Genomic DNA, 17374 nt, shown 5'->3' with positions numbered 1-17374 from the left:
GATCACCACAACTGTCAGCAGGGGTGACCACTATTACAGTTTCCCTTGATGTGGGAGCAAAAAGAGGCACACGGAAAGTGGCAAAAGACAACACTGGATACAATAGTCACACCATGTTGTCTTTTTAGATGAGCCCCATTTTTGCATACAACACCATAATGGATGTCTTCATGTGTGAGCCTCAGAGAAGAATGAACATGGTCAGATCGCATTTGGCATCATCACATCTGTCCAGCACCTGTTATAATGGTATAATGTGCCATTGGCTACACAACACAATCACCTCTGATTTGCATAGCTGTTAACTTCAACAGCAGCTTTTACATTTGTGGCATATTAAAGTCAATATTTTAAAGATCTCAGTTATGTTATCTGTCAACAAGATAACGCAAGATCACATGTTGCCAGTGCTGTCTTGAACTACCTCAACACAGAGGGTGTTCTACTATTGCCATAGCCAGCTTGTTCTCTAAAATTCACCTAATGTGTTGCAGAGAGACTGCACTCCATCACTCATCAACCCCTGACACCCACATGGAATGATGTGCATAGACCTATATTTGTCATACTATATCAGTTTGACTCTCTGCTCATCTGTGTTACAGCCATTGTTGTTGCCAAAGGTGGTAGCTTTGTGTACTGAATTTTGCACCCTGTATACCTGAAAATCACCTATATTTAACTAATGTAGTCTTCCTATTGTACTGTAAACGCCCAATAAGTAAACAATCTTTATATGCAATTTCTTGCAATTTTAATGCCCACCAATTTACTTTGTAAAGCCCAGAATGATGAATATCCTTGACGTACTACATACGTAATACAGAGCACCATGCTCTACCTTGATTTGGTCTCACTTTGTACGTTCTACTTTTAGCCAACAATTGTGGTAAGAAGTTGGACTGGCATATGATACGATGATGGTTCAAAATCTTTGTCAGGCCATCCAGAGTTAGGTTTCACAAAAACTCTTAAGGCAAATGTTGGACTATGTCCTCTCAAACGGACACAGCTGATTTCCTTCCCCATCAAGCTAGCACTCCATTCCCAATGACCTCATCATCAAGAGCACATTTAATTCCAATCTTCATTCCTTCTCTCATTGTTTATATAATAATACTCTTAAGGCAAATGTTGGACTATGTCCTCTCAAACGGACACAGCTGATTTCCTTCCCCATCAAGCTAGCACTCCATTCCCAATGACCTCATCATCAAGAGCACATTTAATTCCAATCTTCATTCCTTCTCTCATTGTTTATATAATAATACTGATTACAATTCCCCCAGTTGCTAATCAGCCATTCTAATTTTTTATTTTTTTATGATCTATCACTAGTGTCTTTCTGGAGGTGATTCTGTGCTTTAGTCAAATGGATCTATTTAAATTTCACATATAGAGATTTAATAACACCACAAGACCAAAAAGAAGATGGATGGACTAGCATCTGAACTAAATTCGCACCAATATGAGTCAAATGCTCCACCACATTGCTCTAAGTTCCCTTATGGTCTTAGCATAATCAGAGTCCCATATCAGTTGGGATATGTTTTGTTGGTAGTTAGCACTGTTGAGGTAGTATTTTCACAATCCAGTCAAGTCCACTAACAAATTTCAGTTTCTATGTTTGCGTATGAAATATTCTCATCTTACAGTCCTCGTAGGCAAATGAACATGCTACTTGATTGAGCATGGTTTTAATGTTCCACACAATTTCCTGTCTGACATCACTTACAATTCACAAACCCCTAACTATGTAATTAAATAGCAAATAAATCTTAACCATGCTGTGCCTAAATAACCAATGAACAGTCTCTCTGTGACATATAGGAAAAACCTTCTTGAAGTTGACTTACCTATACATTATCTGTGATAGTATTTATCTGTGGCCTGGTTGAGGTTCACTGATGATGCTTTTTGGAACTTACTGTATAATTTTAGAATTATCCACTCTTACAGCATTGCTCCTTCCCATACTTTTCCCTTTTTTTGTTAATATGTAACATTCCTTAGGGAAGATTTCAAAGTTATGAAATGTGGTGTCCTTACCCAAGACACCATCCACACCCTTATCTAATGCTTCACTATGTTGCTACAGCATTCACAATGTTGCTACAGCAACTATCAAAAACTCCAGTTGCGCCCTTGTGAGATAATCACTTTATCAGACGCTTATATACATTTGTGCTTTCAGGCATGTGACATCTTCATTTGGTAGTATTCATCACTTACACTTTTTTACTCTGGACAGTGGTATCTCTTCCACCAGCTTAAGTGTATAACTCAATTTCTTTCCCTCTTCCTACTTTCCATCCATATAGAATGATAGGGCACAGTGGTTAGGACACTCTAGTCCAGTTAACATTAATTGACAGTTGACATCTGTCACTTGCTACTAAAGTGTTGCCATATCAGTTGCTGACTACAGCTGTTTTAGGTGACAGACAAATATGGCATGTACTTCACAAATGATGTTTGTGTTGAGTAGAACAATGTTGGAAGCAGCCACCACGAGATGCTACAGAAATATGAGATGCTCTGTCGATAGCAGATTTTGGGTGACTGATGACTGAACTCTGGCAGATGATGCGTTTTGTAGTCCTGAATTTAAACTCTTGTCCTAAACTAACAACCAGCTCATGATGTGCAGTGTATATGAGGAAACAGCAGTCAGCAGTCTGTGGCAGAACTAAACTCACAATTGCTATGTTTACAGCAATAAAGCTAACCTCTATGGGCAAACCCAACACACAAGAATTTCAGTTTCAGTGCTAAAAACCAAACTGAAATTTCTCACTAGCATTGGTTACTTCAAACTACCCTCACAAACTGCCTATTACGAACTGATGAGCAGTCCTGTGGTAGGCACTTGGTTGCAGACTATAGGTGACACTGGCAGATTCCAATGAAAAAAAAAAAAGAAAACACAGGAAAAAATAAGACCACATGAAAAGATTAATGTGATGACAAACATGATGCAGCAAAGTATTAGAAATAAAAAAAAAATACATTTAAACCAATTAATGGAATAAAAATAATAATCGAATTCTTATTATTAGATTTAGATATAAGAAAAATTCTGCTGCACATCACGAGATTCAAACCTACAATCTTCTACACGTGAGGTTTATACACTAACTGCTGCGCTACACCATTGCACTGTGTTACAATGTTATATTTAAGATTCTAGACCCAGTCAGAATGATGAAGTGCAGCCCTCAAAAATGCAGCTCCATGGAGTGTAGTGCAAAGCTTATGTAACGTAAGGCAGTCTCTGTGATGATAATAACTGTATATGTGACACTGAGTCATTTCTTGTGCGAAACAGTCCAGCAGTGTTTGGTTAGTGCTGTGTGTGAAATGTGTACTCTGCTAGTCCACTACCATCATGAGTATGTGTTTGTGTGTGTGTTTCTGGTGTGGTTATCATGTGTGATGAAACGCAAAATAATAGGCCAGACTCAGGATTCGAGATCTAAACACATTAAGGACAAAAGCCAGACAAGGAACTGGAAGTAAACTGACCAATTGTTGTGACAGTTTGGCAACGTCGAGCGGCTCAGGCAGGATGTTGAGTGTTCTGATCGTAGAAAACCAGCTTCAACACATGAAGTGTCAGCTATCAAGTAATTTTAGTCACACTATACACTCATATTCAGTCATTCTTTCATAGTTTCCCAGTGACCCCTAAAAATAATTATTCAGCACTAATATTTGTTGACATTGACTATTTTTACATGTCATTGCCTTCCACCAGCACCCTCACATGTTGGGGAAGCTTGGGTACACAATAATTTTTTCCAGGTATTAAGTCACTGTCTGCCCTGTTTGAATGAATTTTCTTGAGGTATTCCAGAATTATACTAGAGCACATACACTAAAGCATGTACATATACATACATTTTTGTACACATAAATGAACATTCTTGTGTTCTCTGTAATAACTGATTCTTCTTATACATTTATAAACATAATGAACAATGCATAAATGTGAAATTGGATTCACCATTCAACTGTGCTGAGTAACAAGAGGAGGTAGCTCAGAGACAGACACCTTATTTTTAAAAACATACCCAAAAGACAAATCACAATGAACAGTGAGTGTTGTCCTTATTCTATATAACCATGCAGATGTGTTTGGAATTTAATCAAGAAACATAGTGCATGTTTTGTTGACAAAAGTTCTTTCACCAACAAGAGAGCAGAGCCAACAAGAGTGCGTGCGCACACACACACACACACACACACACACACACACACACACACTACTTTACTGAAAACTGCAACCCTACAAGGGATCACCCTACAAGTTTTTACAAAAGACCATTTGATGGTGCTATTGAGATGTGACATCACTATTGTTTTAAAAATAATTTGCTATCATTAAAACACTGTCAACACAGAAACTGACCAATTAGTTTGTTTACAGTTGGGTTTTAAAGAAACAGTGGTGTGAATAAATGGAAATCACCATCAGAAAACTGTTCAAATTATTTTACAGTTTTTATCATTGTCGTGCTTCTGTCAGTGATGAATTTCGTGATGGTCAACCAAATTTTTTTTCCCCCCAAAAAACACCAACAGTGTATGCAATATGATCAAGAGGATGTACACACTACTTATTGTGAGACACAGGCATCCTGAGGTGTATCAAAGATTGCAATATATTTGTTTCTTCATCAATATTTAGTTGTGAAAAGACATGTTCTTAATTACTTCCACAAAATTTGATAAACCTCAAAAACAGGTTAATGTCACTGATGCAAGGAAATGCTCAAAAAATGAGCAAACGCAAAGTCTGTTAACAATATCGTATTAAGAGACAACACTTGGATATCTTTGTATGAGGTAGAAACAAAGCAGCATTCATATTTTTGAATGCCCCAAGATGAAGCAAAACCAACAAAACTGGTTCATTTGCAAAGCACTTAAAAAGGAGAAGATTGCTTGTTTCTTTGGTTACACATTGTTTTAGAAAATTGAAAATTACTTAATACTCATTGGTACACAACAATCTGTTTGGCACAAGTCATTGATGAATGTAGAAAAAATGACTGAAAACATCATCTCATTCTTTACTTTGACAACGCCAGCTGTCACACAGGAAATCAAACACTTGATTATTTGATAGACGAAAACAATGATTAATGACTCACTGCCCATATCCACATTAATTATCAACCATGATGTCTTTCTTTTCCCTTATGTCAAACAAAAAAATGTGTAAATAGTTTTTTCATCACCTCAAGAAGATGTGGAATCCTTCCTAAAGTTTGTTTAGTTACACACTTGAGAAGAAAAAATGTTTCTAAAATTGATTTGATCACATTCAAAACTCTATAAATTTAAAGGCAAGTAGCAATAAAACTATTTACAGCAAAAATGTCTTAATGAAATCTTAAAAGGTGGCCCTCGTATTATATACTTACCGAACGAAAGCGCTGGCAGGTCGATAGACACACAAACAAACACAAACATACACACAAAATTCAAGCTTTCGCAACAAACTGTTGCCTCATCAGGAAAGAGGGAAGGAGAGGGAAAGACGAAAGGATGTGGGTTTTAAGGGAGAGGGTAAGGAGTCATTCCAATCCCGGGAGCGGAAAGACTTACCTTAGGGGGAAAAAAGGACGGGTATACACTCGCACACACACACACACACACACACACACACACACACACACACATATCCATCCACACATATACAGACACAAGCAGACATATTTTTTCCTCCTTTTTTCCCCCTAAGGTAAGTCTTTCCGCTCCCGGGATTGGAATGACTCCTTACCCTCTCCCTTAAAACCCACATCCTTTCGTCTTTCCATCTCCTTCCCTCTTTCCTGATGAGGCAACAGTTTGTTGCGAAAGCTTGAATTTTGTGTGTATGTTTGTGTTTGTTTGTGTGTCTATCGACCTGCCAGCACTTTTGTTCGGTAAGTCACCTCATCTTTGTTTTTATATATATATATATATATATATATATATATATATATATATAAAAAAACAAAGATGAGGTGACTTACCGAACAAAGGTGCTGGCAGGTCGATAGACACACAAACATATATATAAAAAATAAACAAAGATGATGTGACTTACCAAATGAAAGTGCTGGCAGGTCGACAGACACACAAACAAACACAAACATACACACAAAAAATTGTGTTTGTGTTTGTTTGTGTGTCTGTCGACCTGCCAGCACTTTCATTTGGTAAGTCACATCATCTTTGTTTTTAGATATATTTTTCCTACGTGAAATGTTTCCCTCTATATATATAAAGATGATGTGACTTACCAAACGAAAGTGCTGGCAGGTTGATAGACACACAAACAAACACAAACATACACACAAAATTCAAGCTTTTGCAACCAACGGTTGCTTCGTCAGGAAAGAGGGAAGGAGAGGGAAAGACGAAAGGATGTGGGTTTTAAGGCAGAGGGTAAGAAGTCATCCCAATCCCGGGAGTGGAAAGACTTACCTTAGGGGGAAAAAAGGACAGGTATACACTCGCGCACACACACACACACACACACACACACACATATCCGTCATTCATGTTGCAAATTACACATTCTGTGATAAATATTGCTGCTTCTCTTCAGTGACTTTCAACTTTCTAGTTCCACTTTTGTAGGAAAGTTCATGTTTGAACTGTTTCTTTTCTTACAGGTTACTGAATAATATACATACCATCAAACCAAACTTTATGGCTTGTTTCTTTTCAGGGGCACTTCATTGAAGTTCAGGTAACAGATGGGGCCTTGTATCGAACAAAGATCCATTGTTATTTTCTGGATCAAACTAGAGTGATCAGGCCATTGCATAATGAGAAGAACTATCATATTTTTTACCAGATGCTTGCTGGGCTTACCCAAGAAGAAAGAGGTAAGTGAAAGTACATTCATAATTAGAATATATTTTGTGAAGTCCTCTGCTGAGGACAGCCGTTTTTTGTTGCTAGCCAGATTTAGGCATTGGGTCCCTATGAGACAGAAATATGTGAACATCAAGCAAGTGCTTTCTATATATTTGCTCCCAAAGACATACATGTTAGCAGTGCACACTACACCAGCCTGCCATAACTTTGTCTGTCACCTTGTCTCAATTAATTACATACTTTAAGTGTTTGCAACCCTTTAAATGTGTCTGCCTTTAAATATGTCTGCTTGTGTCTGTATATGTGTGAATGGATATGTGTGTGTGTGTGTGTGTGCGAGTGTATACCTGTCCCTTTTTCCCCCTAAGGTAAGTCTTTCCGCTCCTGGGATTGGAATGACTCCTTACCCTCTCCCTTAAAACCCACATCCTTTCATCTTTCCCTCTCCTTCCCTCTTTCCTGACGAAGCAACCATTGGTTGCGAAAGCCTGAAATTTGGTGTGTGTGTGTGTGTGTTTTTATTGTGTCTATCTATCAGCGCTTTCCCGTTTGGTAAGTCATGGAATCGTTGTTTTTAGTATATTTTTCCCATGTGGAATGTGTCTTTCTATTTTATTCATATCATTAATTACATACTTTCCTAGACTTGGCAGCATTTGTCGAGAAAGAATAATCCCAGCATTTGTCGAGAAAGAATAATTCTTAGTCCATTCCTCAGCTAGTCGAACAGATTTTCTACTGACTGTTTGCAAGCATAGGTGGCCAAGAACCTCAATTCAGCATACTGTGGCAGATGAAAATTCAAACATACTGAATGAATGAATATAAAAATTATATCAAATCACACAATACCATGAGGAGTACAAAAAAATCATGTTTATGAAATGTGTAAAACCTGATGTTTAGAAGGAAGCTGACAGTCCACCACCCTTGAGGGAGGGGGAGGGGGGGGAAGCCAACCCCCCACCCCCCCCCCCCCACCCCCACCCCCCACCCCCCACACACACCTAGTTCAAGGTTTCTGACCATTTCATTTTGGCCTTTCCCATTGTCCATCTTTTACACTCGTACAGAGCTGTGCTACAAACATATCTTTATGAATATTTTTCTGACCTCAAGATTTATATTTTTAAAATTACTTTGTGACTGGCAGATTGCAGTGGTGGGAGGCAGTATTGCCAGTATGCACCCAGCCATGCTTCATAAGGGCGGTGGTTGGCTCCTACCACTTGACTTGCTGAAATATCTCTTGTGAAGTAATTTTAACTAAAGTATAAAGAATTTTAGAGGGAGTCTTTTGCCTTGTGCAATCCTGACATACTGTCTTTCTTGCATCTCTCTTCTTTATCTACTCAAATTCTAAGACAGCAAAATTCATCCACCTCTTCAGACCTCATACCATGTCGGTAGTTGGTGGTGTTGAATGCAACATGCATTATAAAATCCATGAACATCAACTGCTCACTACTGCTCTGTTGTGCAAACTATAGACATCAGCTAGCACATGTTACATTTCATAAAGTCATGCAACTCCATGTCTATTCGCCTTCACTGACTACTGCTATGTCATTATCAAACTGAATCATGCATATTTTGTGCCTGTGACAAACAACCCCCATTCCCCACCCCCACATTCAGATAACCCTTTAATTACCCAGATGTGTCTTGTAAGGTTATGATAGTATGTGTATTGTCTTTTGGAGCTGTGGACCTCTTTGAATTAAGTTAAACCATGTCAGGTCTCACGTGGCATGTGGAGTATTGTGTGATTGTTTTTAGTTAGAAAATTACTCAGAGTGCTTAGTAAATGAGAAGGAGAAAAGCATATGTGTGTATTAATTGTTCATCATCAGAAATACACTGTCCAGTCACATTATTGTCACCACCTGTCAGAAGCCTGAATAACCACCTTTCGCAGCATGAACCACGGCAAGACATGCAGGGTGAGAGTCAATGAGGACCTGGTTGGTACCAACAGAAATGTGGAGCCATCCCAACTCCAGTGTTAAGAGACAGCTGCACTAGGTTTCTCGATTGAGGATTCATGATGTAAACAGCCCAATGAAGGTGTTCTCAAATTCCAGCCTTTATCGCTGATGAACAGCAGTCAGCATGGGTGCATCAACCAGGTGCTTGCTGCGGATGCCGAACGGTCATTGAGGAGGCACTGTTGATAGCCCCTTAGTTTAGTTGGGTGGTCAGTTGCTCCACAGTTGCATGTCTATTCGCCCGTACACATCTCTACAGCTGTCATTCACCCCTGTCATCTATGGCCCGTGATCCATCACAGTTGCCTTGGTGCCAGTTTTGGATAGCACCATTTTGTCATGGATGGTATACTTTAACCAAGGCAACATGTGAATAGTTTACAAACATAGTCTTTTTGATAATGTTTCTAATCTTGACCCAAAAGCCAATGATCAAGCCCTTTAGGACATCAGATAAATCACTTACTTTCTGTATTATGACAGCTGCACTGTTTTCTGGGTTCCCTCAACACGTTTTATATACCCCTCACTGGTAGTGTTACTACCTGCTGTCTGTGAGTGGTTATTGCACATTGACATCAAACGTACTAGAATTCTGTTTGCTGTCTCACCACATGTGGTCGCTTACTACAAGAGCTGATGCAGATACCGGTTCTTTTCATGTGGGGCTTTCTGACTAATGTCATGTGTGAAGATTCAGCCACTATATATTTAGAGGGCCTGACGGCGGTGAAGTGTATGGTCAAAATCAGTTGCCAATAAACTGATAATGAAATTACAGCTGATGGTAGTGTTGAAAATTGTAATATTGAACACAGGCAGTGATCACATTAATGTAGCTAGACCGTGTACGTATTTAGTGAAATTTTGATTTATCTATTGTCTTCTAAAAGTTGTATGGTTCCAGTCTTTAAAGTAGTAGTGAGTGACTCAATATATGAGACTTCAGTTCCTGTTCTTACATACCTGTAGCTTACAAGTGGCAACTAGTGATTAGGACAATCTTTGGTGAAGAAAGATATGGGGTGAGAATAAACTGAAAGCATTATATTAAAACTAAAGAGATCCAGAGACTAACATTATGTGCTGACAAGAGGTGGGAGGGTAGGTGCTGTTGAGCAATGAGTAGGAACCGGCATAACAAACAAACCACATGAAGGATGTGCTAAACGAACTGTGAAGAGAAAAATTGATTAAGTTCATCTGATGAACAACAGAAAAATTTGCAAGAACACTGTTGAGCAGTTTTCAAGATTGCAGAAGACAATATGCTTTATAACCATGGTAGTTCAAGACAACAAGAACTAAATCTTGCAAGAAGCAACATTGTAGGTTTGCCTAGCTTTGCAGCAGTAGAATTATTATGGCTATCAGTTGCATTTTAAAGTGTGAAACAGTGTGTGAAGATTTGAGCTAACTACATGTTATGATATGTTAGAACTGTCTTTCGTATTATTGAATTCAAGTGGTGATTGTGAAGCTTAGAGTATTGAAAATTATCATTATGGCCAAAACAGGAGAAAAGTTAAATGGAATAAATAGGGGCCAGGATGCTAACAAAATGGAACAAATGGACACGTCCAGGGATTCACAACAGTTGGACAGTAGCAAAATCAGACTGAAGAAAAATCTTACTTACAGTATGACACCTTGCAATAATCAAGTAAAACAGGAAATGCTTATTAAGAATTAAGCTGAAAATACAAAATCAGATAAAGAATTAATAGATCTAATACAGTGATGGATGGTAGAGAAGGATGAATTAGAGGTTCAGTGGATAAAAGAGGAGGAATGGAAGGCATAATAGATGTTGGAGGAGAAGGAGTGGAAGGCATAATAGATAAAGGTGAAGGAAGAATGGGAGACACAATGGATAAACAAAGCAGAAAAATGAGAGGTGTAATATATAAAACAGAGGAGCTGTACTGGAATGCATAATGTCATCAATGTCAAGAAGACCATAACAGAAAAATATGAGGAATGTGATGAATTCTATAACCACATGGAAACAGTGAGGAATTAAATTGCCAGGAACAATAACAAGACTGAAGCAGCAGTACAGTAATGCTTTAAAAAGAAATAACCAGCAGAGTTGGATAGCATATACAATGATTTCATGACTCGTTTAAGTAACATTGACATATTTGATTTCAAAGACTCAGCCCAATTGTCACATTTTTGGCGAACTTCAAAGGACATTAGTCCACTGGTTAGGTAGATGAAGGAAAGATCAATTTTGTATCAAAACAGCTAATGAAAGACACAGCTGCGAGGCACGTAAAAAGTTACCTGTATGCATATTTTGAAGCAACATACATGAAAGAATACTTCCCTGAAGAAAAACTGTTTGAAATAAGGCTGATATTAGTAAGCAGACTGAAATACTGGAGAAGGAATAAACCAAGAGTAAAAAAAAGAACAGAATGGGGGAGCAGAACAAGATTCATGACTGCTATAACTGACCTTATCTGGTTATTGACCTTCAGTCACCTCATTTTCTGTAATTCTGAATCATGCTACTGTTATTAAAAGGTTGGACTGACATTTGTTAGTGAACACACATGAGACTGTACCGCATAGTTTTCAGTTCGTTCAAATTTATTAAAATACAATTTTAATTTTATGATTATTAGCATTTTAACAACCAGAAGTCTCAAAAAACCAGATTGGTAAGCTACACCAATCAGTAATCAATCTCACATGTAACTGGTAGGTGATTAGATCACACATACACTGATGTGGTGCACCTAGGTACTTTTCACACACACACTTCAGACTCAAAGAAAGATATTTACATTTTGATAATTGGTAGAGATACAAACATTTTTTGCAATTTGTTTACCAGTCACTAATTCAGTTAAGCAGTGCCCTGCAAAAACTATTTACAGATGAATGGAGGGATAAAACTCTAAATTGTATATTATGTTCTTAGTATTAACATAAAAGAGAGCAAAATTAGTTAACACAGAATTATAAAGAGCAAATCAGTAAGTCAGTTTAACAATGGGTCAAATAATGAGAAAATTCACAAAATAAAAACTGAATAATTATGAAGCCAACAACCTTCCTTGTGAAAGTGGGCATTTTTGTAATCAGAAAAATCAGAGCTTTTAAAATCATGCGACTGAATTTTGCAACTAATCATCAGTTAAGACTGGAACATGTTGGAACCCAAAAACTTTAATTAAGAATAATTTCTTAAATAGGACGTTTTTGGAAAAAGGAAGATGTGAAAACAAGACAATGAGGGCCTTAAAACAAGCTATACCATCTGAGCCAGAAACATTTATTAGCTCACTGCCAATTTCAAGTGCCTATGTTTTTTTTTAAGAATCCTAAATTACATATATTTCTTTATGGAAAGGGTCCATCTTGCTCTGTTATGTCATCTAAAGGACTAAATGTATTTCACCATGTGGAAAGGAACTGAAGAAAGGAGAAAAGGGCAAACTACAAGCCTTGTTATGGAGTAGTAACAGCCAGAACACAGCAATGGTTGATAAGAACTTTACAGGTGTCCATCAGTTTATTAACCTTAAAAGCAATATCTGCAATGAAAACAGGATGAGGAGTGCAACAATTAGGTAAAAAAAGGACTGTATTTGAGGGAACTGATGCAGCAGAAATGAATCAAATAACAAAGATTCTGTGTAGGTTCAGAGCAGGGCTGCCCCCACCTCCAAGTCAGTGAGTTGCACTGGTGCCAGACATGAACTCTGTGCAAGTGCAGCACGAATCATCTCAGTCCCTATTTTTATGGCTGATGAGACCACCAGACAGGACTTTGTACATGTGTGGGAGGCCCACCATCAGTCATACTGCCAATGCTGGTTGAGTTACATGGAAGGATTGATTTTGGTCCATTCACCATTGTTAAGTAAGAAACACCACACTCTGTAGCACAGGTGCATATGTGCACTCAGCCTGCCCAATGGACAAGACATGTCACCTTGCAAATAACCAAAGAGTAATTTGTGTGTGTGCCCGCGCATGCGTGTGTGAGTGAGTGAAAGTGAAACATGAGTGATTTTCAATTGAATCACTGATTGCAGAAACAGCATTAGTCCATGCATGTTGATTTTGAGAAAAATGGAAAAATAAGTTTGTGGGCCTGAGTATTCTATTTTCTTTGACAGCTCTATTTTACTTTGAACGGCACAGTTTCTGGTGATGTCCAGACACTATTTTCAATGATGTAATGATTAGATTATATAATGATTTAAATATGCAAAGTTTGTGGACATGTGATGTTTCTGAAATCAATTGGTTGCCAAAAATGTAAGTCTGTGTTGTTCAGCAGTTTATTTGTAAACTTATTATGTTCAGTACAAAAATTGTTATTATTAGGCTACATAACAGTTTCTGAAAATCAGCTGTATTATTTCTCATTACCAAAATTCTTATTTTATGTGTACATGACAGATTCTGAACAACAACTTTTAACTACAAATTGCAATCAGGTAAATAGCAACCTTAGTGAAATATTGCTTGTACCCATGTCTATTATTCATTGTCAGGGCCCCTGCTGTCTACTGAAGGCCAGTTGTAGAGAGCTCTGTAAAAGGACAGGTGCTCTTCAGGGATATACGGCTCCAATTTCTTGAGGTCAGCTATTTTCTTCTCACTTAGTGGTACACATTTTTCGTCTGCTGCAGCTGTCGGTAAAGTTACTGTTGTTTTTAGATCAAGAAGTAAACGAAAAGTGTGCGTCACCAGGCTTCGAATGTATGGTTTTGCAATGACGTTCCCACTACACTCACTGTTGTATTCAAATTCCATGAATTCTGAAACGGTGAAGGATTGTTTCTCATTCCTTGTGAGCATTTTGCTGTTGATTGTTTCCAAAGACAAGGCATTGCGTTTGTAAAATTTAGGCCACTACTGTTCGAAAGCCAGTACAAACTCTGTTGAAACAACTTTAACCTGGTATTTGTTAAAGGTACTTGCACCAACAATAAGTTCTACAAACTGCATGATGCTATAAATCCTATCGACAGCTCGAATTTTCCTCTTAATCACTGCAAAGTCCCTGTCACAGGGTAAGAATGAATGGCCTCTGACCGGGAAATAATGATAAATTCTGAGTAAACACTGAGAGGCTGCAACTGCCATGAGGAACCTGACCATAGTATTATCCTTATTCTGCCCTGGGCAGCCATCTGAAAATATATGCAGGTATTTTATGTTTGGTGGCAACTCGTTTCGTATGTAATCCAGCAGACTTCATCGGGACCCTTCTTTGCTACACCTTCGTGATAAATGTAGAATGTTGCATATCCTGTCTTCAGGTTGTGGATATTGAGTACAGTAACATTGAGTTGCCGAAGGTAGAAAACTTCCTGAACTGGAATGGTAGGAAGGGACAGATTTTGCATAAAATCTGGGGCAATACCTGCAACATCCTCGTGTTTTTGACACAATACTTGTACTTCACGAATACGAGCAGAAAACTTTGCATCCCTGCATTTATGAACCATCATTTGTGCAGCGGCAACCCTCTTAGCCTTTTCATTCAGTGTTTTGTTTCGTAATTTATTTTGAAGCGCTTCACAAGTACCACATGTGTCAACTTGTGGTCGACAAAATGTAAGTGAAAAATGTTCTTTGAATATTTTTAAATAAAATTAGTACTTAATATTACTTGCTTGGGGCTGTCATAATCTGAACTGCTCATGCATGATTTTGACATTAAGTTGGCTATTTAAATAATGTTGTTCTCTTGTGCCGTAGTGAGTAATTTTTTGGGGATAGGAATTTATGTGATCAATTATCAAACTTATTTCTGCACCACCGATTTGATTTCCTGATGCATTTTTACCCCTCTGGTCACTAGGCAACTTTCCACAAGCAAGCAGATTGCTTATCCTCCTTACCCTTTGGTTTGTGACACCGTTGATACTTAAGAAAGCTTTCTTGCACACCTCTGATCGTCCAGTGCTGGAATTAATAAAATACTGAAAATTGTTGCATCTTGGTTTGCAGTTGCCTCCTCCTGGTACTCTTCTTCGCCTTCTGGAAATATTACCTACAGTAATCAGCCCTTGGAGATAAGAATCTTGTACGTCCTTTGATGTCATGTTGTAGAAAAGCGAAAATACTTCATTTCTTTCCTCTTCAGGAATTCTTCCAAAGCAGTTTCTACGACATCTACAAAATTACACAGATATTTTACTGATGTATAACCTCCCATATTAGAACATTACTTACTTCCAGTCGACACGAATGCTTTTCTTTGAACTAACTTTCCACTGTAGTTTTTGTACTCTAAACCTTTAATTTGCGACCTTTTTATGATTTCACGCAGATACTCAACATTCTTTACACCTTTTTCCCTCTTTCTACTTTCACCACCATCATGTACACCCATATCTTCCCTTTTCAAAATTGCTGTGCTTCAGAAAGAAAATCCGTGTGAACACAGAGATGATATTACACAACAGGCTAGCCAACGTTGGCTGCAGAAATAGCACTAGTCCTGGACAAGTGTTCTTTCTCCTCTCACTCATAACGTCGGGATCTTGTTTGTCCCATTAAGAATGATGGACAAATGTTGTTTCTGCATTCATTCGATAGAGGGAGCACCATAACATGGAAATCAGCTCTTAACACAACTTAACCAAAAAGTGAACAAGTGTTGTTTCTGCAATCAGCGATTCAATTGTTTCATTGATCCTTTTTGTATTTTTTAACAGACTATTAAAATAACAGAGTTAACAGAGACTATGACTTGAATTCATTACAATGTATTTTTGAAGAGATAATACACTGAAGAGCCAAAGAAATTGGTATCACGTAGGGCCCCCACGATCACACAGAAGTGTCGCAACATGACGTGACATGGACTCGACTAATGTCTGAAGTAGTGCTGGAGGGAACTGACACCATGAATCCTGCAGGGCTGTGCATAAATCTGTAAGAGGATGAGGGTATGGAGACCTCTTCTGAGCATCATCCCAGACATGCTCAGTAATGCTCATGCCTGGGGAGTTTGGTGGCCAACAGAAGTGTTTAAACTCAGAAGAGTATTCCTGAAGCCACTCTGTAGCAATTCTGGATGTGTGGGGTGTTGGAGTGTCCTGCTGGAATTGTCCTAGTGCGTCGGAATCCACAGTAGGCATGAAAGGATTCAGCTGATCAGACACGATGCTTACGTTTGTGTCACCTGTCAGAGTTCTATCTAGACATATCACTCCAACTGCACACACCCCACACCATTACAGTGCTTCCCATCCCCTGCTGACATGCAAGGTCCATGGATTCATATGGTTGTCTTCATACCCGTACACATCCATCCTCTTGATACAATTTGAACCGAGACTCGTCGGACCAGGCAACATGTTTTTTCCAGTCATCAACAGTCCAATATCAGTGTTGATGGGCCCAGGTGAGGCATAAAGCTTTGTGTCGTGCAGTCATCAAGAGTACACGAGTGGGCCTTCGGCTCCGAAAACCCATATCGATAATGTTTTGTTGAGTGGTTCGCAAAGTGTCACTTGTTGATGGCGCAGCATTGTAATCTGCAGCAATTTGTGGAAGGGTTGCACTTCTGTCATGTTGAACAATTCTATTGAGTCATCATTGATCCCGTTTTTGCAAGATCTCATCACAACTGCAGCGATGTCAGAGATTCAATGTTTTATTGGATTCCTGATATTCACAGTACACTTGTAAATGGTATATGGGAAAATCTCCACTTCATCGCTACCTCGGAGATGTTGTGTCACATAGCTCGTGCGCTGTCTATAACACCACATTCAAACTCATTTAAATCTTGATAACCTGCCATTTAACAACTGCGCCAGACACTTTTTTTATATAGCAGTTGTCGACCGCAGTGCTGTATTCTGCCTGTTTACATATCTCTGTATTTGAATATGCGTGCCTATACCAGTTTCTTTGGCACTTCAGTGTAGCTTAATACCTTCAATACTGAGTTAGATGTTCACAGAACTGGTTTATGATCAAAAGTAACATTCAAACTATGTTGGTTTTGTTTAATAACTGATTCTGTTTTCAATAATGACTACTATTTCTTGATGAGGGGATTGACCTTTATGTATTATGTTAACCTGTCTGATGCTGTTGTCTGATAAATGGAAATAAGTGAGCGATACACCAATGTCACAATGATGTGCAATAGTGTAGTGATGCATAACTGCAGGGTAAGTTATCAACATTGTATTAACCATACGATTTATATTTTCCTGACCTGAAGGATTTTCCTTGTTCTTCTCTTTTTTCCAAAACTTGAATAACTGTGAAAAAGATTTGCTGCAGGAATTTAAGATTATGACATTCATCATACTGTGTCTTTAGAGCTCTTTGGATTAAGTTGAGTCGAGCTGATGCCAGCATGGCGTACAGAATATTGCGAGACTGTCTCAAGCTAAAAAAGTAAGTGCTATGTTAATGAGAAGGAGAAAAGCTTGTATGTGTCTTATCATTTGTCATCAGAAATAAATATTCAGTGAAATAAAGTTTGATTTAAGTGTTGTCTTCCAACAGTTTTA

At 38.3% G+C, this 17374-nt stretch overlaps 1 protein-coding gene across 1 annotated transcript in view; it reads left to right on the top strand.

Moving 5' to 3' along the window:
- Positions 1–17374, top strand: part of LOC126474146 (myosin-I heavy chain) — a 180300-nt gene that overhangs the window by 35194 nt on the left and 127732 nt on the right. The window contains exon 4 of the mRNA XM_050101600.1: positions 6725–6884. Within this exon, the coding sequence (XP_049957557.1) occupies positions 6725–6884 (160 nt within the window). The remainder of the gene's footprint in view (positions 1–6724; positions 6885–17374) is intronic.

This window comes from Schistocerca serialis, chromosome 4 (genome assembly GCF_023864345.2).
Source record: "Schistocerca serialis cubense isolate TAMUIC-IGC-003099 chromosome 4, iqSchSeri2.2, whole genome shotgun sequence".
In the NCBI taxonomy this organism is placed as follows: Eukaryota; Metazoa; Arthropoda; class Insecta; order Orthoptera; family Acrididae; genus Schistocerca; species Schistocerca serialis.
Note: the sequence above shows the minus strand (reverse complement) of the source record. Positions and strands in the feature narration are given on the sequence as shown.